This window comes from Scomber scombrus, chromosome 18, assembly GCF_963691925.1.
Source record: "Scomber scombrus chromosome 18, fScoSco1.1, whole genome shotgun sequence".
NCBI classification, from domain to species: domain Eukaryota; kingdom Metazoa; phylum Chordata; class Actinopteri; order Scombriformes; family Scombridae; genus Scomber; species Scomber scombrus.
The window spans coordinates 23,738,577-23,758,461 of NC_084987.1; the positions used below are offsets into that span (position 1 = coordinate 23,738,577).

A 19,885-nucleotide genomic window follows, 5' to 3' on the forward strand; every position below is an offset into this window, starting at 1 on the left:
AAAATAATGGAAGAAACCTCTGAAAGAGCAACAGAGGAGGGTTTCCTCTCCCGGGATGGGCAGTCATGTAATAGATGCTGTCTGTACAGAATAGAACACAATTGATGAAGAGGTGCCACCAGAACACAACAGGAGCTCAGCAACCTCCATCATCTTGTCTTAAACAACACATTATAGTTACAGGCTTCAAACAAAGTGTTCGCACTGTAAATTCTCCCAACACTAGCAGAGAAGTATGTGGGTAGCTGAAGACTTATTGGTTCTATGTTTTCTGATTAGACTAAGAAACACCGACACAATAAATGAGGAAATACATTGTCCAAGCTATGAGGTAAAAAGTGTAGGGGTGTTTTTTTGTGCAGGTGTGTGTGTGTGTATGTGTGTGTGTGTCTCTGTGTGTACGTGAGACAGAGAGAGATAAGAGAGGTCAGTACGTGAGGGAGGTAGGTTGACGAAACATTCTTCACAGGGCCTCGGCAGACTGAGGGTTGGGCTGCACGCGCACATAGAGGACGTAGTTCGCATTTAAGGAGATGCAAGGGAGGTGTGTCTATGTGTGTATGGTTTCTGAGGAGCTAATTGTTAGGTCCCAGAAAAAAACAACAACCAAAAACTACACATTTGTCAAGTTAGAGGTGGATGTAGGGGAGTGGGGTATAGACATGACCAAGCCCCTCAGTGTGCATTAATGTAGGAACAGAGTACAGCTGTTTGTCCACACCTGTGTCAGGGGAATCAGAAGGCCCGTACAGGTGTCAAGAGACTTGTGTTTGCATATAGATACACTGTAGGTGGACTCTTTGAATACCTATACATGTAGTGTGTGTGTGTGTACCATCAAAATGTCAGTGTGTTTCTCTCAGGTGATGATGTGTGCGTGCTGGTGGCAGGTGGTGGGTTTTGTAGGTGACTGATTTAAAAAAGGGGGACAAAAATAAAATGTTCACAGGGCGCGTTCCCACTGAAAAGACAAACTTTTCCAAACTCCCCGCACATGTCCTCGTCTGTCAAAGCCACCCCTTTTTTTTCTCCTTCTGTGTCCAAGGTTCTTTTAAGAAGGGGTTGCCTTGGTTGGTTTCGAAGTCGCTACAAAGTCACACTTCCTGGTCCTCGAAGACCTCTAGGAAGAGAGGGGGAAAGAGTTCGTTGGGACACTCCACCTTCATGTGGAGGAAGCGGCTGGCGTGGCAAGCTCCGATCATACGCAGGTCTGTCACCTTCATCAGCAGCTTGGGCCAGAAGTGGGGAATGTTGTGCTTGCGGTAGTTGATGTAGTGCTCGAACGCCAGCAGGTAGGCCTCTTGACACTGCTCGATCTTCTTCACGCTGGTCAACCCTGAGCGGTCTTGGGTGATAAATGAAAGAAAAAGACATGTGGTCTCCACTGAAGAACAGAATAGACATTTAAATCAATACATCAACATTTTGGGAAATTACTTTTCTTGATAAGAGGATCGATACCACCGTTTACTTGTATATATATATATATGTATATTTTTTCCTCTATCTCTTATCTTAAGTTTAATTTCATAAAGTAACATACAGACTTGGGAGAGGTATCTAGGCCTGTCACAATAACTACTTTGGTCTTAGAAATAATCGCAATAAACGATATTATTGTTATTTGAAGATCATTTTATACCACTGATAGAATGACAATATAGACACAATGCTTGCTTAGCCAATGTAACATGAACAGCCTCTTAGCTGCTAATGTGAAGTGTGGCAATATTGAGGTAAAAAAAAAAAAAAAGATCAAGGTCATGTCCATGTATAGACATAATGTTGATAATTACGTTATTGTACTATAAGTCGATAATGTTATTATTGTGACCTAGTGGTATCAATCTTCTCTAACTCTGCAAGAAAGTAAAGAATTTCCCAAAATGTTAAACTATTCCTTTAAGGGTTGGCATCTATGGAGTGTATTAGCCTCAAACAGTTAAGGAATGCTAATAGATCTGGCTTTACTTACTGAAAGCTGATCCGTTATTTAGCTGGACTGACCCCAATCCTGCAGCAAAATTATTTTTTTCCTGATTTTGTCTCCATATTTTGTATTTAGTGGTCACCACTACAACTTGCATATCGAGGTTGACATGTATTATTTTTCACTGTGTGCTCGGCCATGTTGTCTATCACTGTCACTACTTGCCTTAAGTACACAGTTCTTGTCCTTTCCTTGTCCTCCCACTGTTCAGTCCAAAACCAAACTGTTTGCACGACAGGATTAGACAAGATTATTCTCATTCAGATAATTAAAGTCCCAGTGAAATGGAAGTTAGAGAGTCTTTGGCTTCTGTACTATGATGTATTTCCCAGTGAGCAGTGTACAGAGGGGATATAAATGAAATACTTCGCATTTGATTGGACTGCTAAAAAACTGGGTAGGGCTTTCAGAGTTTAGCGTGATACAGAGGATTGTTGGTTCCATACATGGCGATGTGCGGTTTTATATGACCGGTGTCGCTCAAAGTCATATTTGATTGGATGAACTTTTGTAAACGCCCCTGAGCGCAGGATGAATCATCGAACATTTGAAACTGACTTACAAAACGCCATCCTTAACTTTCCATAACACAACCTTTCATAAGGTCTTCCATAAGACCCTTCCCACCTGTTAAATACCCACATCTGTCAAACTAACCCACAGTTTCTGCAGGTTTTTTCTTAAACATCTGTAACCTCCGAGCCCAACATGAAACGTCACCAGTTATTTTCTAACTTGTTAAAACTCTTCCAGACAGTTAAGAAAATTATACAGCAGTTATCGTAGTCTGAGTGGTTCTCCTTGTGACTAGTATAAAATGATTTGGACGTGTTAAATTGTTCCTCTTTGATGTAGCGAGACACACAGCTCCTTGCTCTGACAGAGAATATAACACTGCTGTAAAGAGCAGACAAACTACTTGGCATGTTTATATGAAAAGGTAAGAAGTGAATTCTGCGCTGAACTCAGAGGCAGGAAAACCTTCTTTCGTTATATTATTTGTCAGTTATTTAAATGTTACTAGTTTTTGCAAGGATCCATTACTCCAAGCTGGAGGAAAACTCTACTGTAAAGACGTTGGGTGAGAATAGAGATCATTCTTTTATTCACCTGAACTCATGAGCAGAACGGCCTGCATCAGCGCCACCTCCGAGTCGTCCAGGTTAAACTGGGAGAGGCTCTTGCCCAAATCGAATATGGCGTCCGACACCACGCCCAGCCCTCCGTTTTTCAGCTGCTCGCGCTTCACCGCCATCTCGCCGTTTAGCGTGAGCGTCTCGCTCTCCGGGTCGTAGCGTACGGCGGCGCGCAGCGACATGATCTCCATGCAGCAGCCCTTCAGCAAGATGATCTGGTCTTCACATGGCAGCTGAGCAAACACCATAAAATTAAGTGTTAAAATTATTGAATCAACTTATTTAATTAAGATTATTTTTTTTAATTGACAGCCATGCTAATTGATTGAACATTAAGCCCTCAGCACATGGCAAAACTAAAGAAACATCTACCTTTAAAACATACAGTATGGGATATGGGATCATAGCTTTGATTCAACCCCTAACATAATTATCTTAGAGTGCTTCCCTGCAAAGAAAGGGTTATCATTTGCTATTCACAACAAATCCCCAACCACACTTTATATAACCGGGAAGCCCCTACAATATACATGACTGCACTCAGTTTGAACACAGACGAGGGCACACACACGCGCATACAGATCATATCCCTTGAGAGCAAAGCAATATCCGTGAGTGATGAGTCATCACTTATCCAGACAGAGCGATGGGGAAAGTGGTTGATTATTATTGGGTGTCCTCATAGTTTGACTAGCAGTAGGACAAATGCTGTGGACAGAGGAAGTAACCAATCAAGCGACCTCGTTCAGGTAAACAAGCGCATTAGTCGACTAACAGAGTTCATGAGACGAGTCTGGGATTAACGAGAACATGCTGTCAGGCGCTGCCTACCATGTGCACTATATTTACTTTCTGCCTTTTATTTTTACAATAGAGTGCCTTATAATTTTAACACAGTAGAATGAATGTGTGTATAATTTCAGGGATATGCAAATTATAGATATGAGACACTATACTAGGTAATTGTCTCAGTCTTATTGCTCCCTATAAAATAAACTATAAGGACCGAAAGGGTTTTAATATAAAAAATAGAGGTTGCTTTATATGATAGAGCACAACATTAACTTTACCAGGGATGAAGTAATAATCTGAAATAAAACAGCCTGTTAACTATGCACTATTCCAAAGTGAATGCAATTACTCAACCTGAACCAGATTAAATATTGAGATTAAATGAAACATGACTTTTTAACCCTTTTAGATCACATCCCTGCTCATATTGTGCACCTGTGTAATACAGAGAAATCAATTTCTGTGTATTTGTATATTATATCAAAATCCAATCAGGTTTTCTTCCTGCAATACAAAATATGATGCGCTTACGTAAACTTAAACCAACCAATTTTAACCAATGATATCATGACCTCAGCAGCACAGGGGGTAATATTCATGATGACACGTCCACTTTTCAACACTCAAATTAAATTCCAAATATTTACTGCCTGTCTATCCTTCTTCACATGGAAATATGTCACGATGCGGAAGTTAGATGCTCTCGAAATGCTTCTTAATTTGGACTTTAATATAAAATTTACAATTGACTGTTTCCCAAGCCTTGCCACCCTTAGTTACTGTTGCTACAGTCAAGCTTTGCCTTCTTGCACAGCACATATGCACTTTACAATGATAATGTCATTTCTTAGTCATATTGCTGGCAGAAATGGTTACTGTTGTTAGTAGATTTGATTAGCTAGCTCCTGCCAGGTAGCTAATTAAAGTAATGTTAGCATCAACGTTAGCATGGTCACAAACATTATCTCCAGTTGTTTAAAAAAGAAAACTTGTAAAAGGGGTCTGAAATATGCACTTGATAACTTCATACATGATAGTAGTTAGCAAGTTAGTTCTAGTTGTATGACGTAACGTTAGCATGTAGTATGAAGTATAAGGAAAACTAAGATATTTCACATAAAACTGTTTATCTGCTTAGCTTACATACTTGGTTAAGGCAGACAGTGGTTAGATTTATGTTTAACTGCTTGTATTTTCAAACTATGTTTCACTTTTGAAGTTTAAAATGAATCCAGTTAGCAAAGAGCAGTACAAACGTTATCCAAGATGAAGTAATGCTGGGTAAGCTAGTTAGCTGGACATGCAACATTTGCAGCTAATGTTAGAGCATATAACAACACTCTTTAATTCATTCCTTACACTTTCAATCTTGTGTTTTTGGTTTTGGAAGGGCTAAAAATAATAAAAGACACCACCCTCCAAAACTCTTCAGATACTACAGCCCAAGGCACACTGCTTGGGCCTGTGGAGAAATACAAAACTCAGCTATTTTTGAATGCCAAGCTTTGATTGGAGGGGTTAAACTTCAACTTTTTTTATTCAGAGTGTCTCTTCTGAATAACATGCTTTAGTTCAGGGGAAGTTATGTGCTTTACATGCCGGACACAGTAGTGCCAACTTTAGGATTCAGTGCCCACAGACGCCACCCATGCCAAAAAAGTATGCACTAATGATACTGTGAGGCACTGTGTGTAAAAAGGTCCATATGTTTCTTCAAACTACCATGTACTGAGGCTGATGTTAGACTGCATGGAACACACAAAAAAGTCTGAGATTACATGCAATATGGAATACACATGCTCCCTCACTCATTATCCAGACTAAACATACTGCAAACACATAAGCAAGAGACCTTACTAAATAAGCATATACACACACACGACTGAACCTACCTCAGAGAACATGGGTAATTTCTTGGCAAAGTCGACAACACGTGTGATGGCGGGTGTCATGATCTTGGTGAATTCGCTGAAGGCTTCCAGGTCCACCTTGTCTCTGTCAGAAGTGGGCATCATTGGACCCTGCCCAATATCATCTGACTAGAAAGACAGGACACCACATGAGTAACATTATCTTTCATTGGTTAAAGGTTACAAGGAAACACTGAAATTTGTGGAATAAAGTAGAGTTGTTCCGATTCCGATACCAGTATCGGAAATGCCTCCGATACTGCCGAAAATGCTGGCATCGGTATCGGCGAGTACTGGAGTCCAGGCACCGATCCGATACCACGTAATTGATTAGAAATAGGAATCTATTTACTGCTTAGCTCCGTTAACTCTGACACAGTCGATGGCTGTGACAGCTGCTGTTTTAGAGGGGCGAAGAAGAATTGATCACCTGACGCCTGACACCTGTTACAAGGAGCTAACGTTAGCGTATCATGTCGCAGTGGATGTTCTATGGAGTTAGATTTGTTTCATAATGATGTGTGCTGTAAATATAAACACCTTCCACAAATACAAAAAAAAGATTTGTATACTCACAAAAATATTTTTGCAAATATAAAACGGATCTGCAAATACACAAAACAATTCCACAAATAAAAAAGATATCTGTGAATACATTAAATTAATTTAGAAATAAATGAAAAGCATTTGTGAATATCTTCCTAACATTTACAACTTTCAAAAAGGCATTTGTGAACTCAGTTTTTATTTGTGAATCGAAAAAACATTTGTGAATCTCAGTTCTACGCTTGTGGATTTGCTTTTTACACACACAGAGTTTTGAAACAAACTTTCCGCCGGTCCGATCGAAAATCCACTCGTATCACTCGGCCATTTTCGGATAGCAAGTGATCGTCTACTGATGACGTCATTTCTGCATTTCAAAGTAAGAGCATGCAGTCTTTCTATGAGCTTTTTTTTTTTTTTTTTTTAAATAATCAGTGATAAGTGACGTGCATCCATGGTTCCATGTTAATGTCATACAGTGATTATTAGTGTGTATTTATTTGTTTTATGTATATTATCTAGCACACACTTTCGTATACATTTCTGTTTGAGTATGAAAGGCACCAGGATGCTTGTGGGCGACGTTCAGCTCTCTAAAGCGGTGGCTTGGCTGCTTCTTCAGTTAGCAGTTAGCAGCTGTTTAACCGCCTTTAAGGAAAATCATTGCAGGTTAAACGGTCTAATCTGCTCAGTCAAAAAGAACTGAATACTGGAGGTAATAAAGTCCTAGAAGGTCAGAGTACAATTGGTGCAAAACACGCAAAGCAACCTCATCCAATTAGAACAACTTCTCAGTCCTACACCTGATTTAGAACCGGGGTGAGCTGAGGTAAGAGGTTATCTAATTAACTGGGATAATGTAGCCAACAGTGCACGTTTCCATTCATAGCTACACAGCTGATATCTATCCTGAAACTTGAATGAGATCTCAACTTTAAAGAGACTTTCTTAATCACTTCAGGAACATTTTTGAAGTTCTTAAGAGGAAACAACTCTAAAATCTACTTAATAGTGATATTAATATATAGAAGGTTACGGATTATGTACCCCCTCAAAAATGTTGGTTTCAATACACAATAGCCAAACCAAGTATAATATAGTTAAGTTGCTGTACAACAGAATGTACTACTTTTCTCTTGGGCATCATTGTCTCTTTTGTTTATCTTGTCCTGGTTGTACAACCCAAGTGGTTTTTCAGCAGACCTTCAAAAACTGAATTCAACTGTAAACCCCGTCTTTGCCTTCAGTGAATGGTTGCCTGGTAACTGATTGTCATCTGACCTTTGTTTTAAGGTAACCATCGGCAGTGTCGACACGTGCATCACAGATCGCTGGGGACGGAACACAGAGAAAGTTGCTGATTAAAAAAAAGAGTGCTGTCGAACCGAGTTCTTTTAGAAATGAAAAGAAATCCTTTTCTTTTATGTTTCAGTTGGATTTTTTTTGAAGTGGAAACAACTTTCAACATACCCTGGGCGGAACATTTTGGAATAATGAGCTACATGAAAGATGGAATGAGTGTGCTGTGTGAGCACTACAAGTAATTAATGAAAATCAAAATGATGAGTGAATGATGAAGGCTTACATGTTGAAATCTCAGAGAGCAGCCTGATTCTGAATCCCTTTATAGTTTTCATTACACTTTCATGAATTAGATGCCATACTTTCTCCTAGTGAAGATGTCAACATGCAGTGACTTAAAGTGCAGTCCTTTCATCAAACTTTAAAAAAACTACTATAAATTGTTTCAATGAGTATTTCATAATGGAAAGTGATAAGAGTTTTTGGTTTAAAAACAAAGGGGTAACAGACCAGCATGATTTAAATATATCATAGAAATGATACAAAGTAGGCACTGCACTGAGTTTTAAGTGGGGGGACATCCATCTTTGGATGACGTGTTAGGCTATTTTCATGCCAACTTCCTTTCAATCTCAGCCTAGCTTACCATTGTTGTACAACTAAAATATGGTAAGAAATGCATTCCCTCATTTCATCAGGGTACTTTAAAATCAAAATGGTAGCAGCTTTTTTTTTTGTCTTTAGCACAGTGGTCTAAAGAAGTAGGGTTTTGGGTCTGGTTGATATTGTTGTTTCTGTGTTCCAAATTCCTTCTGTGTTCCTTGTCTCTGTATTTCAGATTCAGATTCAGCTTTATTTATCCGCGAGGGGCAATTCAGTTTCTACAGGCCCGACCTCACATAAACAAACAGCAATTCAAAAACATTCGTTCCTACACAACAATATCAGAGGAGGCGATAAATGACCAGCCGCAAAATAAAATACAATACTACACAATACTATACTAATACTATAGTTACATCCTAAAATAAGAATAGTAAAAGACCGACTAAAAGAAATAAACAGCTGAATAAAGTGCTTGAGAATACTGCACAACAGTGTTGCTCTGAATAGAGTAAAGTGAAAGTAAAGTTTTTTGCACATTAAAAAATAAAAAAAAATAAAAAAATGTATATATATATATATATATATATATATATATATATATATATATATATATATATATATATATATATATATATATATATAAAGAGCCCTAAGGGTTAGTGCAAAGGACTGTGCCAGGCACCAAGGAAACCATCTTTACTCCAATAATTTTTGAACAGACTTTGACCACAGTGCCAAGACAATTTTAGTCTTTCACAGACAAACCGCCAAACCAGCAAACAAAAGAAAAAGTTAACAGGCTCTCAATGTATGACAGGTACACAGTACACAAGATGGGTTTCGACACGTTAAAAGAGTTCAACTTCCGCAATAAGTGGGTTCTCTGCTGACCCTTTTTAACGATTGCCTTGGCGTTTATATCTAATCTGAGACGGGAGTCAAATATAGTGCCCAGATATTTGTAAGTATCCACTATATCAACATCTTCACCATGAATAAACCTAGCCATAGGATTGGTCTTGTTTTTTCTAAAGTCCACCAAGAGTTCCTTGGTTTTAGAGACATTTAGATCAAGGAAACTGTCGTCACACCACTTAACAAAATCAAGAAGAACGCAGCCATGGTCCGACTCCGCTCCCTGGAGGAGTGATAAAAGAGCAGTGTCATCTGAGAATTTTACAAGAAAGCTACTTTCTTTACAAGCCCTGCAGCTGTCAGTGTAAAGAATAAAGAGCAGTGGTGAGAGAACACAACCCTGCGGGGAACCTGTGTTTGAAAGCAGTATGTTTGACCTGTCACCATTAACTAAAACCTGTTGTGGTCTGTTTGTTAAAAAGTTTAAGATCAGAGATAGGAGCTAGTGGGGTAGGTTAAAATAAGAAGCCAGCCTCTCGATCAGTGATGTGAGGTTGCAGCTTATTAAAAGCTGAAGAGAAATCGACAAATAAAAGTCTGACATGAGCTTTGGGTTTTTCCAGGTGTTTCAAAGCTTTGCCAAGAATAAAACGTTTGGCATCTTCTATTACTTTATTTGTTTGGTAGGCAAACTGAAGCGGTTCGAGTTTGCCCTACACAAGGGAGAGCACCTCTAAAATTTTATCAAAATTTTTCATTACGAGGGAAGTGAGTGCTACTGGTCTAAATTCATTCAAATCACTAGGATTTTTAGTCTTGGGAATAGGAATTAAAATAGAAGATTTCCACACAGTGGGCAGCTGACAGCTGTCAACACACATTTGAAAAAGTTTGGTGAAAATCACACTAAGTTGGTCAGCACAGTGGTGCAGAGTACGACCACACATTTCCTTTTCTTAGTTTTCTTAAATAAAATATTGACCTGGTCCTGAGATATTGATATTTCTTTGTGGGGTACCAAGGAGTCCCTGAGCTTGGAGACCTCTGAACTGAAGTCATATTTTTCAAACCTTGAAAATAATAGGTTAAAAGTATTTAGCAGATCCCCCACTTCAAACATATTGATGCTGATAAGCTGCTTCAGCTGTATGTGTGTTTATGTCCCTCTACACCTGTCCTGCATCAGCCTCGTTAGCCCTGCCCTGCTCCCAGTGTTTCCCTCAGTCATTCGACTCCTTTCCTGTTCTCCTGTTTTGTCACCTGTTCCCCCCATTGCTTACTTAGTTTAGATGAGTGGTCACCGACCCTGCTCCCGGAAAGCTCTTGCTCTACATGTTTTAGGTATCTTCCCCACTCTAACACACCTGATTCTAATTATTAGCTCGTTATCAAGCAGCTGAAGTTTGTCAAGGGCTTGATAACGAGTGGGGAGATACCCAACACATGCAGGGCAATAGCTCTCCAGGAGCAGGGTTGGTGATAACTGGTTTTCAGTTCAGTCTTGCTGGATCATTTGTTCTGCACTTCTGTATCCTGTACCTGAGTCTCAAATAAAGATTTATTCAGTTCCTGCCACCTCCAAAATGCAAATCAACAAACCAACCAGTCAGTATATTTTTTTAATGAGGTTTGAAAGAGAATCTAAATTCATGCCCTATTAAAACAAAGTCTTTACATCCTTACATGCCTACAAGCAAACAATAGACTGCACCCCTAGTCCACTAGGCTTATTTTTGAAAGTACATAATGTAAAACTGTTCATGTCCAAGTCATCAGTCAGGTCTTTGTATATGTCAGATCACTTTGATTTCATTTTAACTGAACAGTGGTTGATTTATTATAATTGGATTTAAAGATTCTACATGTTGCTGTGCTTAGACATTATCGCTACTATCTCCTATTCCGGTGCCAGTGCAGTTCTACCAACTTGTTTGTGAAAGGAATGAAAATGAATCGAGGTCACTATGAAGCTACAACACTCTGCCTGTTCAAAATGTACTTCAAACTTTTAAAAAAAGCTTACCAAAAACTTTCGCTTCTGTTTCCAGCTGGAGCCCTGGGCGTTGGTGTTTCGGTGGGCGTCGGTTACCATCCTGATCAGCTCCCACTCCGCACTGTCCGGCTCCGGCCTCACCTGCAGCGTCCGCACCATCTCTTCCCTCTTCCTTTTTTCTCGATTCTCCTCGATGAGACGGCGCTTGGCCACGCGTTTCGAATCGTCCAGCACCACTGATGGGTGAGGGGGTCAGGGTGGGGATTACATATATGAAAGCATTCAGGTGAGTTCATACAGAAGGGGGGGGATGGATACAGCAGAGGTTGTCAGTTCTTCAATAACAAGCATCATATATTTTCTATTTGTTCTTTATCTATTAACTTTTAAAATGGTGTATCTGTTTATCTCTCTGTATTTGTGCTGATCATAATGGTACATTTTGTGTGTTTTGTTGCATGGTTGTCTGTTCTTGTTCTGGAGGGGGATTAAATGCCTGAGTTCATGTAGTTCTCATAATTGAATTGTTGCCTGTTCTGTTGCTTAATATGTGCTTAATACTATTATGTTATGGCCATCTGGAACAATATAAACACTTTTGCCTTTGGATGTGTTTTCGTTTTGTTCTAGCATGACCATGATCTAAGAGTCTTCAGCCATGCTAGCCCTGCTCTGTGAGATACAGATGTGCTTTGAGCTAAATGCTCATACTTAGAAGGCTAATATAGTGTATTGGACAACCTAAAAATGTTGCTGGAATTAGTTAAAAACTCAAGAGAACCAAGGTTAATACAATTCATTCTGAGGGGGAACATGACGGTCAGCACCAATATTCATGGTAATGCATTCCTTAGTTGATGGATATCTAACTAAAAACCCAGAAAACTAACCTCATGATCTAAAGAGGAAGTCAGTGGATAACCAAGGTAATTAAGGTTTATAATCTGGGGATAATGAATGACTGTATCAAATTTTATGTCAATCCATCCAATATCTGCTGAGATGTTTCAGTGTGGACCAAAGTGGTGGACCAGATAAAGTTGAAGTGAAATAGCTGTAAAATTTGGGAAAACCAGTTTAGATGGTGGAGTGTGAGTGGACGTTATATGTCGGGGAACCTTTGACATAAAGGACCTTGCTGGCCACAATGGAGGTTGTCAGTTTTTGAACTGTGAACAGCAGGGTTTTTTTTTTCTAAATCTAAATCTATAAATGGCACAGCTAATAGTCATGTATGCACTGTGACTGGATGATTAATTCAGTGAGTGCTAAAGCTTTGTTTATACTCGCATGAGACACAGTGGCATGGGCGTCCACAGATGCCGCGCAAACTATGAGCATGCACCGAGGCATTATGCTCAATGCATTGTTTGTCGTGAAATACACAATGTCATTTTTGGCATGCACACTGTGTTGGGCATAAACCTAGCTTAATATATCACAGAAATCTGCTGTTTCAGTACCTGATTGCTACTTCCTATGTACACATTTAACATCAAGAAAAATGAATCACCTGAATTTGCGTCACATTTTTTAGCAGGAACACAGACTACATGTGAATTTCAGTGTATTTGGTCATGATGTGACAATAAAAGAAGAGCTTCATCTAAAAGAAAATTTACTGGATATTCAACATCCACAGATTTGAAGCTGAAGGACTTTCAAAACATTATTAGAATTATTAACATGAAGTCCAAACATACTGTCAAATGTACTGATGGAATACATTTTTTTGTTGTCAAATATATTTTGTTATTAGTTGTGTACAGTGTATTCTTCATTATCTTTCCATGATGGCTACAGATGTGGTTTCAGGGAAATCTGTCATGTTGCTAAAAAGCCTTTTTTTCAGGGTGGCTAGGATGCAAAAGTGTGTATGTGTGTGTGTGTGTACATGTCATGTTCTTTATCTACATCTTAAGTTATTTTTATTCATTAGCCAGCCTTCCACTGTAATAAATCACAGCACATAGATATAAAGAAACAGCTGCTGCTACAGTAAATAACACTCGTGTAATTTAATTGAAGTGCAGCGTGGTGGAAGTAAATGTTGTGAATGTGTGTTTTCATCAAATATCCAGAGGAAAGGAAACCATTTCCTTTATCCACAGGGTACTAAATTAATATCAACCCGATATGTAATGAGATTATGTTGTTATTTTTCCCTCTAAATTAGTTAAAGTGTTTGAAGAGCACTAGAAGTTAAATATATTTCTGTTCTGTGCTTGACATGTGTTTTCAGTAGTTGCATAGTGACAGCAGCAGCCATAACTGTGTGGCTCACTTTGTAAATACCAGTAGTGAATGATAAGAATACATGAGCTTATAATAACTCACAGTCCATGGCCATGCCCACAGCGATGCACTTTTTAAAGCGGCACAGCTGGCACTGGTTGCGGGTGATTTTGTCAATGATGCAGCAGCCCTCATATTTACAAGAGTAAGCTGGATGGAGGTTCTTTTGGATGGTCCTGCGGAAGAAACCCTGGTGGAGAGGAAAGGGAAATGGAGGAAAGAGAAGAGGGAGAAGGAAAAAGAAAGGAAATGGAGCAAAAGTGCACAGAGACAGAAAGGACATTCAGCGACAGAGGGAAATGTGCAACTCCATAACCTCAAAATTAAATCCACCAATTAAATGTCCTTGTGTTTTGACTGGCATCAAACAAGTGTATTAAATGGGTCACATCACATGGCAGGCTGGTGATTGCATAGCAGGATCCTGCCAAGAATGGTCCAGTAATGAAAAAATGGCATGACTGAACGTCTCTCTGTAAACACTTTTGTACAAGACCGCAGGGGAGCCGTTCGATTAGAAACACACTGCAGAGGTGCTTCATATAAAGATGATTCTTAAGTAGACGAGAATCAAAGAAGAAGGTAAGACTCTGTGTTATGAAATTAAATACTGGGCTATTTTAAAAAATCTTTCTGAATACATATTAAAATAAAGTTCATACCAGGCAAAAAAAAACCAAACAAACATGGTCACCTCCCATGACATCAATAATACTATCAATACAAAATACACCTTTTGTAGATATAGTCTGTATCCCTGATACATCTCTCATATTCCTATATCATCTTTTCCATTGATGATATAGGAATAGCTAAATTCATTTCAAGATACTCTGGATAGGCTGTTCAACAGTATCTTTATTATGTATTCTAGCTTTTAAGAATGTACTAATATTTTTGTCAGCCTATTTATATAACCATATAGCCAAAGGTGTATTTTCAAATTTCTAGGCAGCTGTTGGCTTCGGTTCAAGAAAGCATGTCAGTAAAATACATTTTCAGAGACTTGAAGCCTGTTGAGACAGATAATCCGGAACACAACTTTCCGACACTCATCTGACATCTGAATGGCTACTGAACAGCGTGAAAAATAGCCATCGGGAAATCCATCCCAGACAGGGAGAAATAAGCGTATACGGGCAGCTTAACAGCAGTATCGGTGTGAATTTAATAGCTCTTCTACTAAAGCGCTTGCTGTCTGGCGGCCGGCTTTCAAGTCTCAGATGTCAGAATGTCCATCAAACACATGGTTGGTCCTCTATAAACAAGTTCCAGTCGACCAGAAGCCGCAAAACATTCAGTTCGTCTCATTTAAAGGCCACTGTATGCCTTAAAACAGACTCAGGGATGAAGCAGCAAGTGGAAGTGGAAACTGGATCTGTTCCATTCTATACACCATATTAACAGGGGCACATGCCAAAGTCTTTTCTTCAAAGGACACTCCTCTGTCCTGACCTCTGTCTCAGTCCGTATCTCTGTCGTATTGACTCGTTTTGCAGTAGTTCTGCTTGGCTGAGTTGGTGTACAAGAGTTCTGCACAACTTCCTTTCTCTTGCCAAGTGATTAAACAAAAATTTGAACTTGGCAGCACCTTGTTTAGCTGTCTGGCCCTGCAGAGCTGGGCACACTGTTTGACAAGTGACGCCAGAAGCTCCAACAGAAATTGACCATTTTATTCCAGTTTTTTAACTGTATTTTATAACACACCCCTTGTTGTTGTTGTTTTTTTAATTGTATCTTTTGGGAGATAAAGATATCTAGTATCAGAAGTTGTTTTACTGTTTTGTCTCCTTTCCCTACTTGCTGGACTGGTAGCTGGCTTCCTGGCTCAGCATGCTGCCTTCCTTGCCACCTTCATCAGGTTGCAAAAAATGTTGATCTATCACGAAAACGCACTTCCCGATTGTGAAAACCCCTCTACTGTGATCCTGTGATGGACATGCATGATTGGGAAAGGCCAAAACCTCCTCCACAACATATTGTTCTTAGCCATAGCAGAAAATCAGCAGAGGTAAGCGTCACAGGGGTAGCCCCCTCGTCCCAATAAACCCCAGCCCATGCGACTGTGTAATAAGTATAATATCTTGAGTGAGCAGGACTTTACGCTACTGGATGATCATTGAGACTCCCCATCCCTCTCCATGGAGACACCTGAGCTCTTAGAGATGGCACATGGCCGACGTGGGGAGTCAGGTCAGACTGCTGCTGCCCCCAGTGTTGCTGTTTGAGCTGGCATTGCTGCCAGGCTCCTGCTGTGATTGGTTCTGGTCTGACGGCTGTCAATGTTTCTGTTGCCACTGGTGCAGCTGGTGCCACTGTGGCTGGTCCTGACCCGCAGACTACTGTTGTTTCTGCTGCAGATGCTGTTACCACTAGTTCTGCTGCTGATTCAATTTCTGTCACGGGTGATGCTGATGGCGCTGCTACAGTATCTGACAGAACTGAACCTAATAACATCAAAACAGAGCTGAGGTTTGTGGAGAAAGAGATCCTCAAGTTACTGGAGTGACAGACATGGCCAAGATTGACCATCTGGAGAGCAGCAGGGGCTTGTGATCCTGCCATTATGTTTTGGGCAAGGGCTGATGAGTACGATACTCAAGGTTGTAGCAGTCGGTGTGCCCTGACTACATCTACACTCCAATAACCTCACTAATGTTCACAAGAACCTCTGTACCCACAGACTGCTGCAGAGGTGTAAAAGGCTGTCTCAGAACCCCTCGACCACCAGCCATAGTTTGTTCATTTTTAGCAAACTGGTCTTAAATTCTCAGACCCCTGCATCTTTGTCACCTCCACCCTACCACCATCAATGTTGGACAAGATTGTTGTCATCGGTGACTAAATTGTGTGAAATCTGGACACAGCTATTGACTGCAGACTTTTTTAGATATTTTAAAGTACACTGTTTCGCGGGAGCAACAGTTTCTGATATTGCACGTTTCCCATCTGTAAACACAGACCATTCTGCTACAGTATATACTGCAAATACAGAGATGCCTGAAGTTCTGAGGAATGTCTCTGTACCTCAACGTGGACTTGTAGCTCGCTGTCTGAAAATGTAATGTTTCTCTTTCTCTTTGCCAACTGTGTTCTCAGTATCAGATGCAAAACAAGAGCAAATTGCAATTACCTGCAAAACTTTATGGGCATGTTTGCGCTGTAATATCATTAGCGCAATATCTTGAATCGGACCTTGAGATGGGGCAGATAGCAGTTGCATGTGATGTGCAATTCATTGAGCTATCAAAGTCAATACGTTCTTTATTAATTTGCCTGTCAGTTACCTCAGAAAGAAGACAGACCTACCCACAGTTGTTTGTATCACAAAGTAAATGACAGACACCACAGTTACTGATTGAAATATAATAAATCACAATATGGCCTGATCATGGATCATACATCTATTTGGTGTTACTGTGCGCCATCAATATGTAAATAGAAATCAACACCTACAGCAGGAGGTCCCATTAACCTCACATGTCAAATGCAAATAATTACAAGGACGAGAAAAGGTGAAAAGCTTATTTTGGAACATGGTGAACACTGAATCAACACGGAAAGCAGCAAAACATTGTCTTTTTGCAAATAAAAGGCAACTGAAACGAAAGCTATTTGAGAAGGTTCAAGTATCACAGGCCAAAATTTGATTTGTGTGTTGAACCCAAAATCTCAGATCAAGTCAATTTCTGACCAATATATTTTGTTGTTGTAGCCCACAAAAACAGACCAACACACCTTTAATATTTGTTCCCATAACAAACTGGACTGTGGCATTTAGTGCAAATTCCTGATTAAGTAAAGGTTGATCATTGCAAATCAACAAATTCCATTTGAGTGAATACAAACCACTGTTGTAGAACCATTTAATTGGTTAATTCGATGAGGAAAATTAAGTTAGCTACAACAATGCATGAAGCCAAAGTTCAGTCAGGATGACTACCTTTTTATATCCTTTCCCTCTGTGATTTATTCTTTTGTACCCCGCAACTCAGTCAGATGACTGTGAACTTTCCAGTCTGATTCAGCCACTGACTCTTCAATCTTCATGCTGCTGTCAAGCTTGACATAATTCCCTTTTGGGCTGCTGTCTGCTGTCATTTCAGTGCTGTAACTTACTGACTACCTCCAACTAAAGTCAGGGACCACACAGATTGTGATCCAGCTTCAGCTCACATCCATCCATCCATCCGTCAGAAGCTCAGTCTTTTGTAATCTGAATCACTGTTCAAAATTCACAGTAATTTGTGGTTCCATGATTTCAGACAGAGATAATAGATTCAACTGATTTCTCCTACCTGTTGTCTGGCAGATTGTGTTATAGCTAGCAAGCTAATTAAGCTAACATTAGCTTCATGAGTTGTTTGAAAGGCTAAATTTCTTGTTTCAAGCCTTATGTTTTAAAACAAGAACCCCGTAGAAAGAGTCTTAATTATGCACTTATTAGCTACATACAATTTCTATACAATAATGTGCTGAAAGCTAAAGCTAAATGTGTTCTAGCCAAAAAATCAGCATCCTCATTGCGGTGTAGAGCTAGTTAGTCCTCAGATTAAAAATATAAGGAAAACTAACCCATACTGACCTGTTTAGCTGCAAAACTTAAATACTTGGACAAGCATTGTTTGTATTTGTAAAACAGTTTTACTTTTAACATTAAAAGAGAAAAAGCTTTTTAGGTTTTAGTACTAACCATTGTGTTTAGTGGTTAGTCGACAACGCCATCTGGACTGACAAGTTTTGCTGGGGTTGCTGGAGTGTAAACTTCCCCAAATTCAATCAACAACAGAGGCGTTAACATTAGCCTAACGTTAGCTTAAACTTTGATGTCGTAGCATCAGTGGTTTCCATACAGTGATACTACATAGTGAATGTATTAGCTGTGAGCTGTTAAAAAAAAGTAAATTATAACTTTAAAAAAATAAGGCAGTGTGAAATGTAAATAAAGCTGAACTAACATGCTAGCATTTGCTGCTATAGCAGATAAACATAATATTTAATCTATTCTTTACATGCTCTTTTGTTTTAGATTTTTGAGAGATGGAAAAAATAGACCACCATTCAAACTTTTTATATACAGTATGTAATATCTCTTCAAGATTCAGAAAATTTCAAAGAAATATACATTTTTGACAACTCCTACCTATTATTGTGTATCATTAAAAAAAAGTACCCTTAAATTGATACCGATACCAACTGAGTACTTCATTCGATAGCCATCATGGGAATAGCAAGTCCATACAAATAGTCATATTTTCTAGCTCTTGGTGCAAAAACGATCGATTGCAGGTATTGTTTGACAAGAAATGTTTCAATACTACTTGGTATGGATCTATTTTGGTCGATACCTTAAAGCAGTGGTCTCCAACCCTGCTCCTGGAGAGCTACCGCCCTGCATGTTTTAGGTATCTCCTCACTCTAACACACCTGATTCTAATAATCAACTCGTTATCAAGCCCTTTGACGAGCCTCAGCTGCTTGATAACGAGTTAGAGTGAGGCGATACCTAAAACATGCAGGGCAGTAGCTCTCCAGGAGCAGGGTTGGAGACCACTGCCTTAAAGGAATCGATTACCCAGCCCTAGCCATGATTGGACAATATTTGTTCAGGGCAGGAGTTCCCACATCACTTGTTCCCTCTCGTATGGAAGATTTTAATAAGTGGGAGATGTTCATTTTACCTTGCAACCCTCGCAGGTGATGCAGCGGTAGTGGTAGCCAGTTGCCTTGTCCCCACACACCACACATGGCTCATCCTTCTCCAGGTAGCTGGGGATGTACCCTGGAACAGAGACGCTAAGAGCTATAGGAGAGAGGGGGAGGTTGAAGAGGAAGACAAGATGGAATGAGAGAGGAGTAAACAACAAGGAGTAGAGGAAGAGAAGGAAGAGGGGGGGCTCAGTGTGATCACAGGGGGCCTTAATGAAGCTCCTGTGCATAGGTGCCCAAAGAGACTGTGAAACATATAGGACTGGCAGTCTTTTCTGCACACATGGACCTGGTATCATGCCAGCTTATGAGGTTTATTATCCCAGAATTCATGAAATATGCTTTTCATCTTGACTACTTCTTCTTTTATTTACTTTATTCCTTCCCTAATGAAATGGTACCCTTAGCCTCTTCATTATTTTATCTCACACTAAATATGAATGAGTTTTCTTTAGATCTCTAACCTCTTAGCTGTCATGTTGTTGCACAAGGACTGACAGTCATCTGACAGGGCGTCCTCCTCCACTACACTGCACACCTTAAAGTTCTTAAGGAACACAGACATGCATTTGTATACCTCTTAAACCCCCCTCCAACTATACGCACACACACACACACACACAATTTGTCGCGCACATGAGCCAACCACCCGCTCACAGTTAGTCACACACACACACACACAAAGCGAGGTTTCTGGAAAGCACTCCAGGGGACGATTTTATTGAATGGATTTGACATATTGACTTATTAT

General features: G+C 39.7%; 1 protein-coding gene across 1 annotated transcript; it reads right to left on the bottom strand.

Annotated features, from left to right (window-relative positions):
* Nucleotides 1-882: 882 nt before the first annotated feature.
* Nucleotides 883-19,228, bottom strand: LOC134000102 (thyroid hormone receptor alpha; the record flags this gene model as incomplete). Its single annotated transcript, XM_062439415.1, is given in 6 exon segments — nucleotides 883-1,345; nucleotides 3,101-3,359; nucleotides 5,811-5,957; nucleotides 11,161-11,366; nucleotides 13,468-13,615; nucleotides 19,107-19,228. Coding segments are annotated over 6 exon segments (1,133 nt in total), but the record flags the coding sequence as incomplete, so codon positions are not given.
* Nucleotides 19,229-19,885: the final 657 nt, after the last annotated feature.